The sequence below is a fragment of the Drosophila persimilis genome, unplaced genomic scaffold (genome assembly GCF_003286085.1).
Source record: "Drosophila persimilis strain 14011-0111.01,24,50 unplaced genomic scaffold, DperRS2 tig00000431-arrow-pilon, whole genome shotgun sequence".
NCBI classification, from domain to species: Eukaryota; Metazoa; Arthropoda; class Insecta; order Diptera; family Drosophilidae; genus Drosophila; species Drosophila persimilis.
This window is the reverse complement of record NW_020825312.1, coordinates 6062602-6085716: the sequence shown is the minus strand read 5'-3', so window position 1 is coordinate 6085716 and position 23115 is coordinate 6062602. Positions and strand designations below refer to the sequence as shown.

Sequence of the window (23115 nt, the reverse complement as noted above, 5' to 3'; positions counted from 1 at the left end):
GCAACACAGCACATGGACAGAAAGAATTAATAAAATGTCGCACTCGTATGTGTTGGCTTATAACTGATTTATGCCAGAGTTAACAAGAATAATTCTTTGCTGCCGCTGCCTTCTGCCTGCCATCAAACTGGTTCGCAGGCCATTAAAGTGCCCATTAAAAAACGACCCATCCACTCTCGCTGCGGCCTGGAATGGTGGCCTAAACAAAGCCCAAACACACGCACACATCTCTGCGGCTCATTAGCATTGAAACAAAGACCGATGTCATGTCCGCCCCAGCGTATGCCGGTACCGGTAAAAAGTAAAATCTCTATGCAAATTAGCGCCGGTGGAAAAGCGGGAGTGAAGCTGTTAAATTTTCACTGGAACCAGGTTCTGCCAGTTGACTAATCATTCCACTGGGTCCACTCTCACTGCTTCGCATTTGTAGTATTAGGGGTTTTGGGTGCATGTATGCGGTGGGGCGGTGTTGCGGTTCGGGACTGTAAGGCGGCAGTGAAGCTATTTACTACTAAGATACTCGTTTGTCCATAGGTATTCTCACAGTAATCGATAATCTCTTCGATAAGTAATACACGGTAATAATAAATTCATTAGGGATCGATTCCGACTCTTTGATTCAATGTCCCACTGCTTAAGGATATTCTACCCGCACTTTGAGAATGAATTATTACCAAACAGTAAGTGAGATTGAGACTTCAAACTGTCTGATGTCTACGAAACGCACTGTACCGCTAACGGTAGCCCACAGATCACAATCGAATTTGATTGAGGCATTGTTGGTTGTTTGTTTTTGCTTTTCATTTGATTTTTATTTGTATTTTTATTTCTCATAGACGTAGAGCTTTTTGGCGTATCACTAAAATTAAGAACAAAAAAGTTGCCAAAAAAAAAACTTGTCCATATATATATGTATGTATGTATATAGTATGCGTGTATTTGTGAACGTGTTTGTGTGTGTTGTATGTATATGATAGAGAGAAGGATATCTGTACAATTATAGTAGAATTTATAGACTTAGAAATAGGTGTATGGCTAGGTGTATTGACTAGAGTTATACTCGAGAGAGCCATGTATTGTGCACTCTCACATTCGAACTAATCTAAAAATTAGACCCTCTTCAAAACTATCCTCGATCCTCGAGTTCCCTCTACCTTCGTGGCTCGGCTCTCCTCCCCAGCGAAATGGATGGTTTCAATATGGTTTCATAATGAATATTTACATATACAAATACTGTTGCTCTAAAGAATTAGTTAAGATATTGATTTAGCTTTAGATTTAGGTGTAGGTGCAGGTGTAGTTGGTTTCAGGATAGGCTTAGATCTAGTCCAATGTGATGTGGGGATTCGTGTAGGTGAAGCCATGGAACTGCTTCTGATCCATGGAGGCCAGTATCTCCTTGTCGATGGGTGTGAGCCGAACCCGCTCCCTGGTGAACACTCGATCGAAGTATTGCGTATCCAGGGGATGTTTCTGCGCGAAAATGGAGATTACCAAAAATACGAGTGCATTCCTGATCCATTCAGCCAGACATGGGGATCACTTACCACTTGGGGCTTGAAGGGAGGCTCGATTTGCCGCTTCTCGAGCAGATTCCAGTCAATGGGCCTAAAGAATATATGATCGGCTATATCACCAGCTGGACTGTACTGTGAACCAATCCTTTTCGCGAAATCCTTCTCCAGCAACTGCGAAAAAGCCAACGAAATTAGATTGGAAAGTCCTCGAAGAAGATAAATATACTTTACCCCTTTGAGTATGCCCGTGGCCTCGGCGGATATGTAGACGGGGAACCATGGAATTTCGTTGCATATGGACCAGAAGAGCTCGTCCTCGTCGCAGCCACTGAATGGCGATTGGCCGATCAGCATTTCATAGAGCAGCACCCCGAACGACCACCAATCCACATTCTGATTGTACTTTTCACCCTGTACGCAAAACAAGCACCAATAGAATTTTAGGAATAAATACGAATATGAAATAATCGTATCGAAAAAATACTATAAGGAATGGGGGATATTTTACCTTAATAATTTCGGGCGCCATATAATCGGGTGTGCCGCAAAAACTGTCGGCCGTCTTGTCCAAGTAGATCTGCAGCTTACACATGCCGAAATCGGCAATACGTACATGCCCCTCGTAGTCCAGCAGAACGTTATCCAATTTGAGATCCCTGAACGAGAAATAATTGGCAATGCCATAATCAATATACGATATGTGATGCTAACCTGTAGATTATGCCCTTTTTGTGCAGGAATTTGAGGCCAGAGATTATTTCAGCGCCATAGAATCGTGCTCGCTCCTCGGAGAAGCGTCCACTCTCCTGTATGTGGAACATGAGATCACCGCCATTCAGATACTCCATCACGAAGAACAAATGGCTCTGAAAAGCATGGGATCGGATCGGATGATTACTTTTATCAATAGATTAGAGATGAGAGATACAGATAAAGAGAGATTGTGCGCACTGGCCCCCAATAGAATGTATCCTCAAAGTCATAAATAATTAAAATACCTTCTAATCGGTGTCAATGCAAGAGACGCCGATGCAAGACGAAAGATGCAGAAGCAGAAGCAAATGCAGATGCAGAGCAGAGCAGTGCAGAGCAAAAACAGAAACTTATTGAACGCACAGCTGGGACGGACAGGCACCCTGATCTACATGGTGAGCTGACTGACTCTGTCATGTCCGACCGACGTCGTGTGCCCCAATCGATGGTCACACCCAGAGGCAGTAATTATAGAACGTTTTACCTTTTCTCTGGCTAATTATAGCCGGCACAACCACTCGATCAATTGGTATATCTATTTATCGGTTATGTGTTTACCTATGAGCGCACTGGGTGACGGTGACCCCGACGGGGGCGCATCTCCGATCGAATGGTGTACAACAGATGATCCCCACACGGATGCCTAATAGAATAACGACAAACCAAATAACTTGGGTGTGTAACCATATCGCACGGCTTATTCTAAGGATCATTTCAAACTGGTGACCCCGATCGGGTTCTAGTTTTCAAAGGAGCAAACCGGACGACCAAGAAAAGGGATTCTCTGGATCCACAACCGTTTTCTGTTTTTTTAATAGCTTATAATTACGGAACAGATACAGCATTTATTGCTTCTGTGTATCGCTCCAAATATTTATAATGTTTCCCTGACCACGACCCAACACAGACCTCCGTTAAAACAAATATTTACAGCGAAGGCGAATACGCGCCGGAAGCGAGTGAGCCCGATCAAGGACAACTTACCTCCGTTTGAAAGGTGCAAAACAGATGGCACAGATACGGATGCTTGGTGCCCAGGGCCAAGACTTTGCGTTCGATCAGCGTCGAGTCCACATCGTCATCCTCCAGAACGACGTCCTTTTTCAGACACTTGATGGCATAGTAGTATGTGGTTTCACGCAGCTCAGCCAGCAGAACCTATCCCAATCAATGGAAAATAGATGAATGTCTTGAATAAAGATCGTACATATAGATATTGTAAAATGCGTTGCTTACCTTGCCGAAACTTCCCTTGCCGAGAACGGCGAGAAAGTGGAAATCATCTACCGAATAATTCTTAAATCTAGGTATTACTGTTGCTGGCGCAGTGAAACGTCCGGATTTTTGGAATTGTGAATATGTATATGATGTTTCTGTGCGATAATAGCGGATATAGCAAAGAGTAGAACAGCATCAAAGTAAAAGTAAAGTAAAAGTTAGTTAAAATCACTTGAAGATACAAATTAGTACAGAAGTTAGAGATTATGTAGTGCTTGGGGGTCATCTCTGATGGTCACTTGAGTGGAACTTATCTTACTATCTATTGTATCGATTGTGAGGTAGTTAATATACTAAAAGGATCACCATACCATCGTGTTCATCACTGGCCTCGATCTTATAGGCTGGATTCAGGCTGGGCGGCGTGCTGGGCGAGTCACGGGTTTCGCGGGCGCCTAATTTATCGAGAGTTCGAGACGAGAATTCAAGGTTTTGATCTTTAATTTTATGGCTCTGAGGTTAACATTGATTGATTTTGCCCACCGATTCGGTGGGAATGTGTGAACTAGATAATTTCATTCAGTAGGGTTTAAATCTGTACCTATCTTAGCTCTGTTTTCATTCTTCCCTCATACTTTATAATCTATCCTTCTCTTTTGACCTCTCTACTCTCGGTTTTATTCAACTGTTCTAATGGTTTCATAGATTTTTTTTCTTCCGTATTGCCTAATTGCCTAATTCACTTTTGACTTTTGTCTTTTCTCTTAAGCTATACAAATTTTTCTTCAGTGTCAATCCAAATCTCATCTTAAAGATTTATGGAAATCCTAAGCTATATTTTTAAATGATGCTCCCCCATTGGATGAAAAGATCTTCCACACATTTCCACAGCTGAACTCTGTTTGGGCAAAATCAAAAAAAAAGGTTAACCACAAATTTATGAATATTATTTTTTGGTTATTCAATGTCCTTCAGGGTTCTGTGCTTTGCTGAGGTGATTTTACCGTCGTTTACCTCGCTTCACGTAGGTGAGCGCCTCGACGATGAGTTTCTGATTGACGCCGCATAAATTGGCCGTGAGCCGTTCGCATTTCTTGTGGCAATTCACGTCACATTCTGGTTCGCGTGCGTTTCGGATTTGGATCGGGTTGTATATAGTATATAGTATATGCCCACGCATCCCATGGCATCGCATCGCATAGTATAGAATTGGATCCGAGGAGAGAGTGTTGGGAATTAATTGCATACAAATGGTTATTAAATTGTTGATTTGGGGAGCAGGTGGAGAGGTTTACTCAATGCGATTTATTGGCTGCACGCTTTCTTGTCTCGAGAAATGTTCTTGTGCGTAGTACTCCTCCTCATTTAGGAGATCCAACGCATATCCGCCGAATGCCCTATTCCCCATTCCCCATTCCCCATTGCTAGTGTTGGAGATTGTGGGTGGATTGGGAAATCGTGTTTGTTTTTTCACACTTATTAGGGGATTCATTGCACACCCTGCGTATACGTGATATCTGTAGCGGCATCCAGTAGTCAGCACGTATACGCAGTGCGAACGAACTATTTATATAATCTACAATTAAATTGCCTTTCTAGCTCATAACTGTATTGGGCTCATAGTTAAGTCAGCAGATTGGAGAGATTTGTGTACTATATACATAATCACATCCACATATACATATGATTTTGTATCATTCTAGAGAGCGCTTTCATTCGTTAAACAGCAAAGGCAGAGGCAGAGACAGACAAGGGGCAGACGCAGACAAGAGGTAGAGACAGAGACAGAGGCAGAGGCAGACACAACGATGACCTAAACAATTTGTTTTCATTTGTTGTTTTTCGGCTAAAAGTAAAATGCCAACTTGTCGATTCTTTCTACCTCCCTTTCTCTGGGATCTTCTGGCATCCGATCTCTGGCAAATTCTCGCACAAACATCAAGGAAACGAAGCAACGCAAGCACGGAACAGAACAGAACTGAACCGAACAGTAATCAAAGGCAAAGAATTTCTCTGCAAAAACTTACATAAAGGGAGAATCAATCGAAACATATAGGAAGTTGATTGGTTATCCACTCGGATAAGATCAAATATCTTTCCATCGTAGATAAATTGCCTCCGATTAACCGAATTTATGGCTAATTTGGTAAAATTTTCGTCTCGATGAGGAAGTCTGAGAAGCTATTCACAAACGATGCGGCAAGAATGCAGATGTAATACTGAATGCAATCAAAGTCCATGCGAATCGTATTTAAATCTCAGAAAATGCAAACTTTGGAAAACACTTACAAATAAGATACAATAAGAGATGATACAATGCGGATTTAAATGGTTGAAAAACTAGATAACCCTAGAAAACCTGGAGAAAAATAACAAACGTTTATGCAGTAGAATCATCAGAAATAACAGATAAATCTTGAGAACAGGGCAATACAAATCTGAACTATACTCAATAATTGGAAAAACTAAAAAACAAATGGAAACCCTTGGTAGATTCTGTATAACATAAGAATTACTATGAAATTGAATGACGAAGAATTTCTCGAAACGAGAAGAAAATACTGGCAATACGAGAATCAAAAAAAAAAATTATTGACGTGGTACTTTCTTTGCAAAATTTACAAAAAAGTCGTAAAACATCTCACGAAAGACAAACCACAAGAAAATACAGATTAAACTGCTTGAACAGCGCTTTCTTCGAATCAAAACACATTATAAAATAATATACATTTTTTTCAAAATATCAGAAAATATGTAGAAGAGAACAATGGTTAATTCATAATTTCCAAAAAATAAACGGGAACACACATAAATATCCCCTTGTTCATTCAAAATTTGCATAGCAGATCCAATACTACCGAAAAACTTCTACCAAAAAAGAAAACAGGAAATTTGTTGCTTTTTTTTTGTTCCTCCTACAGGTTTGGGTTCACTGAACGCTTTCCATTGTTCCCATCTAGAACACACCAAAACCCAGGCATGTGACATTTATTTTCCTGGAAGTTCTGCGATCTGCCACTACACGAGAGTACTCCGCCGATCAGAGCATTCGGACAATGGTTTCTAGAGATCGCATAATGCTGAAATGCCGCATTCAGATCTATATATAATGGCTTGTTTATATGTTTTTGCTGTATTTCTTCTTCTACGGCATAGTCCGCATGCCTGAGGTCTCTATCTACATACGAGTCTACGATATCTATATCGTTTGTCTATACGTTTTCCGATGTGTGCGTGAGAGTGCGAGTATTTTGAAAATGAAAGCAAATTTCTGGCATTTTCAATACTTGTACGCCCTGACCCGAAGGCGACACGTGCCGCACTCAAGTGACCATCAGGGGCGGGGGCGAGGTCTGAAAGAAGTGTTTTCCGTCTGGGATCTGGTCGGATCGTACAGGGAGCCCCAAATGGGGGCTGGGATACCAAGGATCCTTACCTAGCATTTTCTTGGGACTGGAGGGTGCTGTGCCGCCCTCGAAGCCGGAATCATTGCTGCACGTGCTCATCCGTATGATCGATGGCGAGCTGGATGTCGAAGTGGATGCCGCACCCACGCTCAGAGTCGCCGCTGAGGTGACTGTACTGCTGCTGCCCCCAGCAGCGGCAGCCGGTGTCGTTCCATCGGCCTCGTCCGTTCTTCTCTTGCTGGTTGCCGCCGCTTCGGACTCCACGGAGCTGGCGCTGCTGCTGGAGGAGCTGCACTCCTCGCTCTCGTCATCACTGTCCTCGTCGAGGGAGCCGGCGGTGGCCTCGCTGCCCTCCTCGCTGCTCTCGTCGTCTGTGTTCTCGTCGGAGTAGACGATCTTTTCGCGCTTCCACAGGGGCCGTGGCGTGGCCACCAGTGGGTACCGGGGCGCCTCCTCCTTCACATAGCACTTGTTGGTCGTATCGATTTTGACCTTCTTGTGGGGATCGAAACGGGGCGGCGCTGCAGCGGCCCCTTTCGCCTTCTGCTTCTTCTTCTCCTTGCGCTGCTTCTTCTTCATGCTGGCGCTCAGATTCGCACAACCGGCCGCGCTGGAGTAATCGTCCGAACTGTCGTCGTCGCTATTCTCCGCAGACGATGGTATATAGTCCTCGAGCTCGGCATCAACGTCTCGCAGACACTGTGCCAAATTCGATACTGTTGCAAACTTTGATAAATTATTGCCGACGCCTTCGCCGCAGCTGTTGGCGTTGCCGTTGCCGTCGCCGCTTCGGTCATCGCCGATGTTGGTGTCGATGCCGATGCCGATCTCGATCCCGATCCCAGCGACTGCGGCTGCAACATCAACACTGGCCACAGATCGCTCTATTGTTATCGCTGTTGCTGTTGCTGCAGCGGCAGTGGCAGTGGCAGCAGGAGCAATTGTTGTAGGTGTTGGCGTTGGCGTTGTCGTTGCAGCGACTGCCGCCAGCGATGACGCATTTGTGGCCACCAATTTCGCCTGTGGTTGTTGCTGCTGCTGCTGCTTCCCTGGCGATGTTTTGGCCGCCTTTGTGGGGGCCAGCGTTATAAATTGATCGGCATTGATTGGGGTCACATTGCTCTCAGCTGTTGATGTTGCTGCTGCTGCTGCTGCTGCTGCTGCTGTGGATGTTACTGCTGCTGCAGTTGCAGTTGCAGTGGCTGTTGCAGCTGCAGCTGCAGTAGTTGGTGTGGCTGCCTTCTTTTTTACCGCATTATTTGTTTTACCGGCACTTTTTGGCTTTGTCGCTTTCGGTGATGGGACCTTTGACTTGCCCGTTGGCTCAACAGTTTCCGCAAATTTCGGTTTGATTTCCGTTGGCCTCAATGTTGTTGTTGCGGCAGCTCCTTCTGCTGGTTGTTGCAGTGGCTGCTGCTGCAGATTCTGTTCCTTGTGCGTTGTTTTATTTAATTTCGTGGCAGGCACTGCCACTGGCACTGAGACGACGCTGCCGACGGCGGCGACGGCTGTTGTTGCCTGTTGTTGTTCAGGTGACTTGGCCGATTGCCCGCTATTTATTTTTGGCCCTCCCGTCGCTGGTGCTGTTGTTGTTGCTGTTGCAGATTTTGCCACAGCATTTGTCGTTGTCATGACAACTGGGATGCCCGTCTGTGCAGCGTTGCCAGATGCCAGCACCTTTGTCTTTGGCGATGTTGGTTTTCCTGTTGCTTTTGTCGTTGTTGTTGGTTCTGATGTTGGTGTTGCTGTTGTTGGTGCTGGTGTTGGCGATTCTGGTGTTGTTGGCGTCTTGGTTGTTGACACAGCTGTTGATAATATCTTTTCTGTTGTAGTTTTTGGTAATTTCACCTTTGATGTTGTCGTTGTAGTTGAATTTTTGGGTGAAATCGTTGGTGAAGCCTTCGTGGTTTTTGGTGTTGATTTTTTGTCTTCCGTTGGTGTTGCAGTAATTTTTGGTGAATCTATGGGTGGGGTTGTTGTAGCTGCTGTGGATTTTTTTGTTGGTGAATCTTTCGTTGGGTAATCTATTATTGATTTCTGTATTGCTAAATCTGCTTTTGGCGTAGTTGTTAGTTTTGATTTTGTTGCATCTATCGTTGTTGAAGCACTTGCGGATTTTTTCGTTGGTAAATCTTTTGTTGGTGTAGCTGTTGGTGTAGCCACTGGTGAGTCTCTAGGCTTTGCAACGATTGTCAATTTGGGTAGAACCGTTGTTGGCGAATCTTTTGTCAATGCTGGTGTTAATTTGATTAGATCTGTTGTTGTAGTAATTGTTGTTGTCTTTGGTGAAGTCTTTTTAGTTTCTGCACTTGATCGTCTTTCTCCTCCTGTTGAATCAGTTGCTGGGGCAACTTTTGGTGGGCTTTTTGCTCTTGCCAGAGTGGTTTTGACTCCGCCTATTTGTGGTGTTGCTGCTGTAATCTTTGGTGAAGTTGGTGTAGTCGTCTTAGCAGCTGTTGTAGAAGCTGTATTCTCTCCTGTTGTCTTGAGCTCAATAAGAAGTTCGGACTTGAGCTTAGGTGTCGTTGGTGTAGTCCTTGACTGTAGCTGCTCTTCCACTTCGCCACTCTCTTCCTGGACCTTCTCCTGCCGCTCTGTAATCGCCTTCTTCCGATTGGTCATGTAGAGCGTCTCCCGTGATCCGATCTGCGACCAGAAATCATCACCGCTCTCCGACTTCTGTATGGCCTTCCGGATGGGCTTGGGCGTGGCCACACCTTCTATTTTGGTATCCGGCGGCTGTGCCTGCTGAATTGCCGCCTCATTGAAGGTGAAGATCTGAGCAACACTCACGTGCTGCTGTGGCTGGTGCGGCTCCTGCGACTGCACCTGTGGTGGTGCGGACTTCGGTTTCTTCAGTGGCGATGTTTTTGCCGGCTTGGGAGCGGATTTCATGAAGCCCTCGGGCAGCGCACCTTCCTCCTCCAGCGCTGGCTGGGTCTCTGCCGACTTGGGTACTGTCTTTTTCTTGGGCAGCTTGAATATCTTGTGTATCTGGGTATGCTCCTCCACCTCCACGTTGACCGTGAACTTGGGCTTAGGACTGGGACTGGGCGTGGAGCTGGATGCGGAGGTGGAGGTGGAAAAGGAGCTGCTTGACTGCAGCGGCATCAACGTGCCGGTGTCCTCGTTCAGCTCCAGGACACTGGGCATGTGCTCCAGCTGGACCGTGGTCGGTGCATTCTGCACCTCAACAATAGCCGTGATCTTGTGGCGCTGCTTCTTGCTCTTCTTGCGCTGCTTGGAGCTTCGCCGATGTCCGCTGGAGGACTCGTCGGCCGTGGTGCTGTCGTGGCTCGATCGCCGCTCCAGATTAATCAACTGGAAGCTGCCGGAGCTGGACTTCTGCAGCTTGTTGAGTATTTCCTGCTCTTGCTCCTGGATGATGGAGGCGCGCCGTCGCAGTTCTCCGGCATTCAGATCGTCATCGATCTTGTCCGAGGAGATGTCCTCGCAGATATCATGGAAGGTCGGGCACTGGACAAGGCTCAGCCGACGGATTGTCTCATGCATCTCCTCCATCTCCTCCTGTTCGCTCTCCTCCTTTTCTTTGTCACTCTCTTGTGTCAACTTTGTGTTTGTCTTCACCTCCAGAGCCAGGCTCTCCCGGCCACTCTGTGGCAGTGGCTGGGCCACCTCCTCGACCCGTAGCTGTCTGGCCCTTGACTGAGGCTGCTGATCCGCCAGCTCCTTGTCGTCGTGGATGAAGAACCGCTCCCGTAGAAGCTCCCCGGGCGACTTCTTGTTGCTGACTGCGGGAAAGGCGGCCAGGTCTTCGGCCAGCTTCTGACGCCAACTCAGACTCGGCTCGGTGGCCGGCGGCAAGTCCCGAAACTGGTGCTCCAGTGCAAGTGCCGTCCTCTGTTCCTCCTTGGCCGCGAGACTCTTTTCGGCTGGGGCTTCTGTGCGGTCCTTGCTCTTTCTACGGATGGTGGAGAGCCGAACCACGGCCCGATTGCGTCTGATAGTGGATCGACGCGGCTGTCTATTGTCTGGGACGGACTCCTGGCCCTCCACTGCCGCTGGTGGAGTCACCTCCTTCTGTGCCAGATCCACCTGCACCTGCACCTTGACCTGCTCGGCCCTCTCTTTTTCCTTATCCTTGGATGGTTCCTTCCCCCTGTCCCTTTCCTCCCTCTCAGTGCTGCGGCTCGGGGCCAGAGGTCTCCGATACCGGGCCGAACTTACATCGATGTCCGCCGTGTTGATGGCGATCGGACGTGGCGGTATATAGCGACTGCTGCTGCTGTTGGCGGAGCTGTGGCTATAGCTGTGTGAGGGGCTCGGGCTCGACACGTACTTGGGCGACTGTATCCTGGTGAGGGGCATTAAGCTGCTGTGGCCGGCATGCCGTCCCACCAGTCCCGAGCTCTCCGTGATCGTCGTCAGCTTCGGTTGGTAGCGCGATCCCAGGCTGTGCAGGGAGCTGGCGCTGCTGCTGCCGCCCGTATAGCTGCTGGGGGATCGCGGTGATGACGGCGACAGCGGCACCATATAGCTGGCCGGATACGAGCGATTGTAGTTGGACGTGTAACTGGATCCGGCTCCCGATCCGACGCCGCTCAGCCCCAGTCCAGAGCTGTAGTACGGGGAGTACAGCTGGCTGCTGCCGCCGCTGTAGTAGTAGTTGGTGGAGTCCGAGTACAGAGGCATCTTGCGGCAGGCAACGAAACAACAATTTAAACAAAAAAGACCAATCTAACACACAGGAAAAACTTCAAAAACTATCTCCGATCTCCGATTTCTTTTGTTTGGTTTATTTTCGTGGCTTTTCCGCTGTGGTTTTTTCTGCTGTTTGAATATTTCGTTTTTATCGGGTGCGAATTGTTCTTTCAATATTGTTTTCCACACTGAAGATATCTATTCCTAAATGGCAAATTGCGTTTCAGAACTCTGGGAGTCCCTTGGACTGTTCTGGGAGTCTTCTAAATACTATGTCTGCCACAGAGCCACACACAGCTGTGAAACCATGTGGAACTGTATGGTTAATGTTTGCCTATTTCTCCGAGTAGCTATTAAAATAAACCGATTCGTTTCGCTTCGATTCGATTCGATTGCCCATTGATCTTGTTAATTCATGTTTCAGCCAAAAAGAACTCAATTTGTCTTGGGGCTATGTCAATAACTCAATTTGATTGCTATTTTGGCCACAATTTAGTCGAATTTTACACTTGCTTGGGCAATATTACGAGCATACACGTACGATATTTGTATCTAGAAATAGAACGATTCTCCCATAAATTCGTGGGCACTTCAGTTGATTCTTTCACAGGTTAACGCTTGCTTAAATTATATATGTATATATTTCTGTCTTTCGGCTCTCCCTAGTGCTGGTGCTGTCTGTCTTTCCGTCTCTCTGTTTGTCTTTTTCGATGCTCTTGTCGTTTAATTATACAATTTTTAGAAATTTCAAAACTGCTGTCATAATGTGCCAGCATTTGGCAATACCGAGCACCATCAGTGCTGCCGCGGGGCAGCACATTAATTATAGCGTAATTGGCCCAAAGATTTAATTCCCAGTGATTGAGCAGACAGCCAGCCAGCCAGCCAACCAGCGAATCAAGCCGAAACGAAATGGTCAAATGATTCTAAAACAAAGACAATTCTTAACCATTTAGTTGAACTTGTAAATGGTAATTGTTCAGCAGGTGATTCAGCAAGTGCTTTGCTATTGGATGGATTGGATGGATCCACTCGAATGTACGAGGAAATTCGCACAGGTGCTGAAAGGTCCAGCAATACACGAAGTAGTGGCTTTAAGTTGAGTAAATTTTAAACTTAAATATTGAAAATTTGAATTAAATGAATTTGGCATTCAAAATTGCTGCAGCAAGTGCTGCTCAAAATCAGAAATGGCTCGAATGGAAACCCATAAAAGATCAATTATATTGCAACTATTTGACCACAAAATAGCTGAAGGTCAAGGGAAATTGAACACGCAATCGAATTCGAATTAGCATTAGCATCGATAGATTCTTCAATAATCAACGCATTCGAATGGCGATTTCAATATCTGTTCGTGATGTTCTTCCTGATCTAATGTATATTATTGGCTTTGCCCCGCATGTGCCATATAGAAATAGATAAATGTGTGTATATATTCCGATGTAGTAGATAAATTTCTCGGCATGACGTAAGCGCTCACGAATCGTCTGCCTGCGATTTTCCTGCGATTTCTGTCCACGCATAAATTTCTTTCAATTTGGTTCCGTTCTAATCTTTTGTCTTTTATTTTTTTTTCGTATTTTTTATTGCCATTGTTCGCGGCGGACACGTTGTTTCCAAGAACTTTCTCACGATTTTCGGAATGGATTAGATGGAAGATGTACCGCACCGTACCGTACCGATCCCCGTACAGTCCCCTTTATCGTACCGCACCGAACTGCACTGCACTGGGACCACACTGATCGTACGAGATCGAGCGGGGGGGATATCCGCAGAGGGTATCCCCACAGAACCAACCAGAAAAAAAGATGAGATGAGGACCACCTAACCACCACCTCGACGAGCCGAACGCATTAACGGAAACTACTGAAATGTGAAGAGCATCGCAAAATATCTTGAAGCGCCTCGCCGGAGTCGATTCCTGATCTCGCACACACACACCACACACACACTTAGAGAAACGGTCACACTCGAACACACAGCAGCACAGAAGCACAGCACAGCACAGCACAAACGGGCACACTCACACCCCAATCCCATTTCGAAGTCCATGTCTCTGCGGTCTGTTGTATGTGTGTGAGAGAGACTCTGTCGGAGGCTAACTTCGCCGATGATGACAGACAGAGGCAGCATCAGAAGCAGCATCATCTGAGGTGTGTGGTGTGTCTATATGGGTGTTGAGGCATAGGCAGAGGCACAGGCCCAGATCATCGTCTTCTTCGGCAGCTATATCTCTGCTGCTCTCCCCGCACACACACACCGCACACCGCACACCACACACCACACACCACACATCACACACCACCAGTGACCGTGTGCCTGCCAATTTCGAAATATGCCCCTCAACGGCACAAACACACAGCCATAAATTATACACGAAGGCGAGCATTTTCGAATTTCGAAAAACATCAAAATTATTTTTGAGTTTTGTTTTGATAGAAATTTTTGTTCCCAGTTTTTGCACAGCGAAAGTAAAAGCGAAAGAGCACAGAGCCTCCTAGACGAGAGAGAGAGAGAGAGAGAGAGCGAGAGTAAGGAGAGCCGCAGAGAGCTCAATGCGGGAGACGCCAAAGAGATCTTAGTGTGGGAGAACAGAGCAGTAAGCCCCCAAGGGGGAGAAGCTGTCAGAAATCGTGTGAATAATTAGCTAAAACATATGTAAATATGTATTCAACGCGTTGATCCTCCCCACTAAATGTGTTGACTGATGATTGGAGCTGTCGGACGTTGCCGGCACAATAGGAAGTACGAAATCCACCATAGATCTTTGTCCAGCTACTTTCACGGCCGGCAAGAAATTATGCCCCTAGTGCGCGAGTAGTACCATCCTTTTTGATGGGCGTTAAGCGATCCAAGTACATCATCAACCGATCATCAATCTACTTGTTTATGGCACCTGCTGTGAAGATGTTTTGCTAAATTTGTCCATCCCCCAACAAGAGCAAAATAGACCAAAACGGAAAACAAGTAAGAACGATTTCGAACGATGAGTACGCCGACTATGAGATACCCCCTAATGATTATGGTTATCTGCTCTACATACATATGTTTGATCATTTTGAAAGTTTTATGCAGAAATCAGCATTTAGCAATTATTTACGTATCCATTGTTTATTAATCATTTCATATTTTAGGCTAAGTAATTGATAATAGTAAAGAATAAGATACGAGTATTTATGAAAAGATCGGCAGTAGATGGATGGATAGGCCATGAGGCCAGGATATCTGTACTTTATGGGGTTGTTGCCTGTTGCATAGATCTACCCTTACATCAGACGATTACGAAGTATGACAAATGCCAGAAATGCCGCACGTAGGATGGCGGCGATGTTCGACCAATGCTGAGGCTAATGGTGACGCTTTTTGGTTCCGCAAAATACACTCACAGTCGTGGGGCGACGCGAGTGCCGACATGGGGAGACGGTACATCATGGGTGACAGTGGGAAAGCGCCAAGCCACTAGAAATAGAACTGCAACATGCACCGCAAGTATTTATTCTACGAGTGCTCTGTCTGTTTGTTGCTGTTGCTGTTGCCGCTGCCGTTGCCGTCCCAGCACTTAATCTTTGCGATTTATAGTCGCAAAAGTGGGAAGAGGCAGCGAGCTGGCTTGGGGATATTTTTATGGGATATTTTTGCGCCTGCATTCCTGTCATGTCGGACGCTGCACTCGCCGTGCCCAGAACTCTGAAGAACATTTGTTTGCATCGCTTGCCAGGGTATGCCACTGGGGCATGCACTAGATGCCATAGCGGTTGTTGAAGAGCCCTGCGGCCAGGGCATCCCAGACTGCCTAGGACGGTTCCAGGCCTCAGAGTCGTCGCTCTGCAGTAGATGGGCTCCGGATTCCCAACTGGCATTCGGTGCAGCAGAGCAGGGGACCAGTCGAGACTCCATTCCATAAGCATAATGGTTAATTACAGGGCATCCCAGTTGTCGGTCTTTTTGTGGTACGAGTAGTTTCTCGCTCTTGCATTCCTCCTGTCACTGTTATTTCTGTGCTGCTCGCTTCGCCATGTTTCTTTTTTGGGCTTCCTCTGTGTTGGCAAAGTCGCAATAAATTGATTTCTAATGCAGTCCGCCTATCTGTCCGTTCATCTGCTATATAAAGCGTTCTCAGATTAATTGGGTTTTGGGCGTTACGATCATTTCCGCCTCGATCACGCACAGCAAGTGAAAGTCTCTACAAAAAGCGGCGAAAAAGTTGCAATTACTCGTATCCGTACATTGTGCGAGTATTTATACATTGCGCTAATTTCGGTTGATATATGTATGTGCATACATACATATGTACATGCATAAATATGTGTGTATATTACTCGTCGTGCCACACACTAAAATAATTGTTTTCATAGATATATTCTTGGCTCTCTCTCTCTTGCCTTCTTGCAATTCCAAATACAAACGGCTTCCGTTTGCTCGATAAACAAGGCTGATTGTTTGTAGCATCCCTTCTCAAAATTGTCGAAATTGGTTTGGCTTTCAGCTCGAATTGGTCACAACAGGAAGACATTCGCTGACACATTTAAGGTGTTTTGTGCCCGGGAGTACAATTTATTCAATTTATAAATACACTCGTAAAGTGGGCCGCATTAATTAATTGCCAACGAAGGTAGTCCATAAACGAAATGTGAAAATACCATGTACATCTGTACACATTATACAAGTATACTCGTCTTATTCTGGAGCAATACATTTTTTACGAGTGTATAAAGATTTCCGCGCTGAGGAAAAGCGGTGCATAGTATAATATCAAATTGATATTGCAAATAGTTTTGGAATAAACGATTAGGGTCCTTGTTTTACTGAAGGTTTAAACATAGCTTTCGTGGTCAAGAGCATAAATATACCATTCTAAGCTTAGATCGGTTTTTATATATTTCTTAATGTTGAATTCAGAAAGTCCTGCAACGATTGAGCTGAAATTTTGACATATCAAAAAATTCTGCCCCAGGATGGTTATGCTTCTCAAACACAGGAGCAGAATAAATCTTCGAGCACAACACGGGGTGAAGAAGGAAAGATATTATTCGACGCGCAAGAAGAAAGGCATGAAGAATGATTTGTATTGTTCAATTGAACACGCCTCGCATCCTTTCGTTCTTATTAATCAAAAAGGGAAACAGACTAAGCTGGGTTCAGCAATAGAGAAGGATCGAGGATACGGCTTTCCAATATCACTAAGGAAGAACAGAGGCGAGAACGGAAGAAAATCACAATGAAGATGGCGGGAGCGGAAACGAAAAATTGTGTGTTTCCGTTTCGGCAAAGCAAAAAGTATTCTATACCCACAATTTTGCGAATGAAACTTATTTGAAAGGTTCCTCTTTTCTTAACGGTACAAGCACAATGTGCGCCGTAGCAGGATACAGCTAGTATATTATAAATGTATTTATATTCGAGGAAAATCTTCATAGCGATTCAGATAATTATTTCCGATTTGATGATTTTCTACCTAGTATTTTTCAATGTAGATAAGCGTATTAGCTTTACAGGACATAGCTGTTGTTCTCAAATGTAGTTAGGTATTTCCCATTATCGACCCACTGAATCCCAGTAATTCGAAAGCTTTCTTTTCTGACCGTTACGTTTCAGTGAAAGTCAGCGAATGCTTTAAGCACTAACCGATGGAATGTCCGCGAAAGCTCCCAAGAATACTTCTCGCACAGATGGCGCCACCCGGTAAAAGCTCGAGCAACCAATAAATCGCAAAAGGATTGAGTAAAATGTAAATATTTATATAAAATAAGATGCTCGACATATGTATACAATTTGTACATAGAATCAGAGAATCTGGAGGGGATTCGGTTGGCATTCGTATGGACTCACCCTCGCACTTGAGACCCTGGATGAAGAAGCCGCCCATCAGTGAACCGCAGTGATCGCAAAATGTCGGCGACATGAATGTGTGCGGCTTGAACCGATGCGGCATATCGATCTTGAAGCGTTCGCGGAGCAGCTAGATGGTGGAAGGAAGGAGAGCTCTGATTAGGCCTGCGGATTCTTGTGGCATGGGTGGACCTACAATAGTGCTGGCTGAGGTGAAGACGGAACCAGAGCACTTGCCCAACAGCTTCTCATGGCACTTCTTGTGGACGACCGTCTGGCAGACTGCGGATACGAGAGAAGTTACTTAATATGCCGAAGGACAATGCCGGACTGGCACTCACTGATGCACTGATATCCCTGCTTGCCAAAGCCCCAAAGGAACAGATTGCAGAATGCACAAAAGGTGGGCTGACGAAAGAATTTTGCCACGAATCGATGGCCATTGATATCATGGGTTCTGTAAAGATATAAAATAATGAGTTGGTTTATAGGGCATCTATGGGATCGTAATGAAGCTCACTTCTGATGCTTGATGGCTCCCCGCCGATTGGTGATGCTCCTTGGTCGCGTCCGTCTGTCCACGTAGACTGCACCACCTGTGACCCCGCCGGCGGCAACGGCACAGCCACCGGCTCCAGCACTGCCACAGCCACTGGTGCCGCTGTCCCGATCCCTGTCACGGTGATAGCCCTCCTCCTTGGAGTGCTGGCGTGGTAGCTCGAAGGAATGCTGCTTGCCATAGTGATCTCTGTCCCTGTCCCGATCGCGTCGTGCCCCACCTGTGGCACTGCTGCCACTCATCCCACTGCCGGCTCCACTGCTGCTGGTCGAGCTCAGCTTAAAGCGGGTCTGAGGAGGAGACAAGGGAAGAGATATGGAGTTAGTTTGAGTGAAATAAGGCTCATTAGTAAATTGCTATGGCAGACACTTGTCCCTCGAGCCTTGACTTTTCTCACCTCATGATTTTGGAGTCCCTGATGTCGCGAGGATCCCCCAGAGCTGCGTGGTCGCTGGCTGCTCGTGTTGGTTGTCTTCTGCTTGCGCACCTGGGCGCGTGTGAACATCATCTTGTGGTCTTCCAATACCCATCCACATCCACATTCGAAATGCTCCCGATTTTTTGTGGCGTACAGGTACAGGTGAAGGTGGAGGTGGAGGTGTGGTTTGTGCTCTCTTATATGTTCGTTCGGGTTTATGGCGAGTACAAGGCGTTTTTCCTATATTTATATTAAACAAACAGCTCGCCTTCTCTTTTCAGTCAGCTGTATTTTATATCTTGTTCTTGTTGCTGCCGTTGCTGTTTCTGTGCTGGCATCTTTGCCAGTTTAAAGCCTTGTTGATGGATATCTGAAACAAAAACACGAAAACAACATCGAATATCAAAAGAATATACAATTTTGCACAAATTTTGTTGAATTCGGCGCACTGGATCATGCCTTGGGGCCGGCATGGCTACCGCTCAAGCGGAGCAATCGAATATAACTAACTATTTATATACTCGTACATACAGCAGCGGACAGTGAAATGTGGACACTCTTTTTAACTAACTTTAAACTGCTCGTGCGTATTTAAAGTCTTAAAAGCACCAAACTAGGAATTAGTAAGTGTTCTTTGAACAATTCTGTGAAGACCTGCTCCCCTCTCCAGAAAGTAAGAGGAAGACCAGCCCAAAGATCCATAAGACGCTTGAGCATCGAAAATCAGTTCAAAATGGCATACAATATTAGCAGGGAGCTGGCACAGTCAGTAGGTACCGATACTAGCTTCAGAAAAGGCGCCAATGGTCCAAAGTAAACAAAACTTGCACTGTAAATGACTAGAGAAACGTTTTTAATAGTTTTAATGGATCCACTGGCTGATTGGGACAGTATAACGACTGATCGCGGGAAAGTCAGAGTACGCTATAAAAGTTAGGGCTTAAAACCAACGGTGTGGCAAGGAGGCAGCATGATGGTTTGGGGATGTCTGGCTAATTGACGGTTGGGTAAACGCAGTCACGTCCAAAACTATTTTAGAGGAGCAATTTCCCCATACTGACGCTGTCATCTTCTAGGACGATTCTGTTCCTTGCCATCGTGCAAGATTGGTCGGGAATATTTTGTTCAACTTATTTATTGTATTGTGAATTAATTTATTTAAGAAGTTTGATTTGTATTTGTTTGTACAAGTATCTCATGTCCAAATTCCCCCGAGTTTTCTCCGCCTTCTCAATCTGGATCTCCAACCTCAAGAGAATTGTGTCACGTTTGCACACGTAAAAGAAATAGGATGGGGGAGACACTCAAGCGATAAATGCGTAATCTAGGTTATTTTTATTTATTTTTTGAATCCTGATTTGTAATGGTTATGTACTCATTTTGATTATCATTTGATGAACTTTTATTTAAAACAGCGGGAATTTAGTGAGCTGTGGCAAAGGCGGAGCTCTACGCTTAGGAACCACAACCCCTAGTTTTGTTCGCATGTTAATTCTTGGACACCATTTATCCTCTCTCCACCTATTAAATTATTTGATTCGAGTTTAAACTATTTGATTTCTTTCCATTTTTTCGCTACTGTTTTGTATTCCGTTATATCTGTCCCTCTCTCTCTACCTACGCTAACACCAACAGTTATGTCGCGCTTCCCTCGGCCATAGAGCCACACTGCACGAGGAAGAGCGTTTGTGTGTGAGAGAGAGAAAATGAGTAAGCGCGTGGAAGGGGGATAATAATGATCTTTTATGGTGCTTTTATAGTCTCTGAGATCCAGGCATTCATCAAGAAGGACGGACGGACAGACAGATAGACATAGCTATATCGACTCGGCTATTGATGCTGATTTGGAATATATATACTTTATGGTGTCGGAAAGGCTTCCTTCTGGGTGTTACACACATCCAAATCCACCACAAATATATCCCTAGGCGCTTCGAGTGCCGGGTATAAAAATGGGGTTTTTCCACTCTATCAAAGTTATCTTCTCATTTTGTAAAAATCACACAATGTGTGATTACCCGCTCAAATTACCCTCTGGGTTTTTTCTTCCCGCTTGAATTTTTTTTGTTTATTAACTCTTTTTTTTTTAAGTTCATTGTTGCTTGCGGAATGCGAATGTGATGCGAGGGATTTCTCTTGAAGAGGTCTCTAGTTTCGAGTTTTGCTCAAAGTTTTGTTTAAATTTGATTCATAATTTGAAATTCGATTGAGTCCAGTCTCATACTGATGCAAGTGAAAAAAAACCTTTGAAGGCGGGTTTGGAAGCTTAATGGTTTAAAATACATTTTAATGCCACAGGCTTAAACTTTTTCTAAGCGGGTGTTAATTTCCTTTCCCGGAAAACGTTCAGATAATTGATGGATGTTTAATCTTTAATCTTTTGTGACTTTCTCACAAAAAATTGGCTTTTTTGTGGAATTTTCGACAATAGGATAGAATTTTCATAGAAGTTCTAAAAGTACCGAATGAAATCTTAGTTTTTCCTAAGTTTTTTTTTCTTCCTACTCTGCTCTCTTGCCGTTTAATATTTTTTGCCTAACGTTAATTTAAATCTGCATACTTGGAATTAAATGACAGCTAATGGAATACGACCATGTCTCTCATTTTATCTTTCCTTCAAAACGGATAGATGTCAATTTCCTGATGTTTTTCCCTTTTCCTGGGGTTTTTCCTTTGTTTGGATTTGATTCGATATTTCTGTGGGTTTTTCTGGGAAGTTTATTGTAGAGTCCAATAACAGAATCATTATCGGTTCGAGTGTTTTTACATTTTCTCGTAAATACACACAAAATGCTGATTGCTGAATGCTGTGCAGGGAATCCACTGGCAAACGTTTAAAAATATGAATTTGGCTCTTGCTGGTATTGCCTTTGACGCGCCACCAAAAATAAGTTCTTGATTCATTTAAAAATTTGCTGTGAATGCTTCGACTACCCCCTTATCCCAGCCTCAGCCCCAGCCCCAGGCCCGTCCTCGTGCCCGTCCCCGTCCCCGTCCGCCTCTTCGCATTGCTTCTCCTTCCATGCCCGATTGTTGTTGTTAATGTTATTAAAAATAGAAATTAAGTGGCAAATTGTGCGAGATTGCGTGCCAATTGATTGCCGGATATGATCCAAACACCAACACGATGTGCCAAAAGAACAGCCAACCCCTACAAAAAACAAAAGCAAAAAAACCCGCGAGCCCGGCCTTGTCTTGGGGTTGAGGTTCGACGATGCCTCAGTTCTTAAGTTCCAAAGCCGTAACCAGATCTTTTGTGTTTGATTGCAGCTTAAGTTTGTTCTGAACAACGGATGATTGATACACATTGAAAACTTATGCCATTTTTCGACCAGAAGATTAAGTTTATTCTTGCTCTTTTTATCGATTTTGATTATCGGTTTTGATTAGACATTAGATATTATTTGATATTGTTAGATGACCTTCAAACTCGAACTCTACTTCAACTAATCCCAACTTATGTATCGATGAAGGCTCCTTCCTATTGGAGTGCAGATTGTATTATTTATATTTAGACATTTAAAATTGTATAAAATTGTTGTAGGAACATGCATACATATGTTCTTGACTTTAGCTTATTCAGAAAAGATATAAAAGCCTTGAATTGATCATTCATCAGAAGTCTTCCCCATAAATGCGTAAACAGTTTGAGAGTAGGAAAGCATAAATTATCAATGAGAAATCGAACCCATCAATTAAGAACGGATCATAGATTTTTTCAGAAAAATCTTCATTCAAATGCTGATCATGCTCTTTTTCAGGTTCTTTTTTTTTTTGTCTGTGATCAGTGCCTGGTGTGATGGAGTGTTGGAATTTGAATGCGAATACAAATATCTCAACTCACGTGGTCTTTTTTCTTAATCAACTGATTTCCAACCGATCCGAAGATCCATTTTTCAGCTTTTTCGTTGCTTCCACTGCTGCTGGTTCATGGGTACTTGCCGAGTGTGCCATCAGAAATGACACGTAGTTTACATGAAGCGTTTTGATCCCCCGATTTCAAGTTCACCGATTGATCACTGATTGATTTGAGGCGCCAAAGGAGAGCCCGGACTTTTAGCACGTGTCCCGCTATTCGAACAACAACAAGCACACACACACACACACAGAGAAAAACACAGTAATATAAGGTGAATTGGTAAATAAGAAACAATTGTGTCGATGGGGAGGAAGGGTCGAGTGAGGAGGAGCGGTGAAGGAGAGGGGAGGTGGAGGGGGCATTGGTAGAAAATGGGAAATTGGATGGTGAATTTTTCGGATTTCGGGTGCTGCGCCCATTATATTGGATACTGGACCACTGGACCACTGGACTGGGGGTCTCTTCTATAAACACATTCCGCATTGGTACACACAATAATAAATATTTCGTAGTGAAATGCTTTTGTTTTAATGCCCCGAAAAACACAGCGAAAATTGACTGTATGATTGTGCGGTCTCTTTCTCTTTCTTTTTCCTTTTCTTTTTTTTCATCTTTATTTCGTTCTTTCTCTATCTCTGGATTTTACTATATAGATGTCCATACATATATATATATATATGTATATATATCTTTGGATATATGTATGTACATATATATATATATGCCAGAAGTGACGTCATATTGTCCATGCAAAAGTCAGCCCCCAGCCAGGTGGACAGGTACTGGGACATCTTTTCATTTCATATACCATCTCCACTCTTGGGGATCGCTCACACTTTTACTTGAAGAAGCCTTCTTACACTTTTGTGTACACTTTCATGACACGCACT

The 23115-nt window shown here is 44.6% G+C and overlaps 1 protein-coding gene across 1 annotated transcript; it reads right to left on the bottom strand.

Annotated features, from left to right (window-relative positions):
• Positions 1-786: 786 nt before the first annotated feature.
• On the bottom strand, positions 787-22433 carry LOC6597034 (putative protein kinase C delta type homolog). Its single transcript, XM_026989911.1, has 15 exons — positions 22211-22433; positions 18346-18736; positions 17910-18238; positions 17731-17846; positions 17586-17671; positions 17390-17519; positions 4503-4604; positions 3860-3943; positions 3507-3643; positions 3255-3428; positions 2229-2383; positions 2026-2173; positions 1749-1928; positions 1548-1688; positions 787-1473 (listed from the first exon to the last, which is right to left on the bottom strand). The coding sequence occupies exons 2-15, from the start codon at positions 18454-18456 to the stop codon at positions 1324-1326; spliced, it is 2043 nt and encodes a 680-aa protein (XP_026845712.1). The 5' UTR covers positions 18457-18736; positions 22211-22433; the 3' UTR covers positions 787-1323.
• Between the last annotated feature and the right edge of the window lie 682 nt (positions 22434-23115).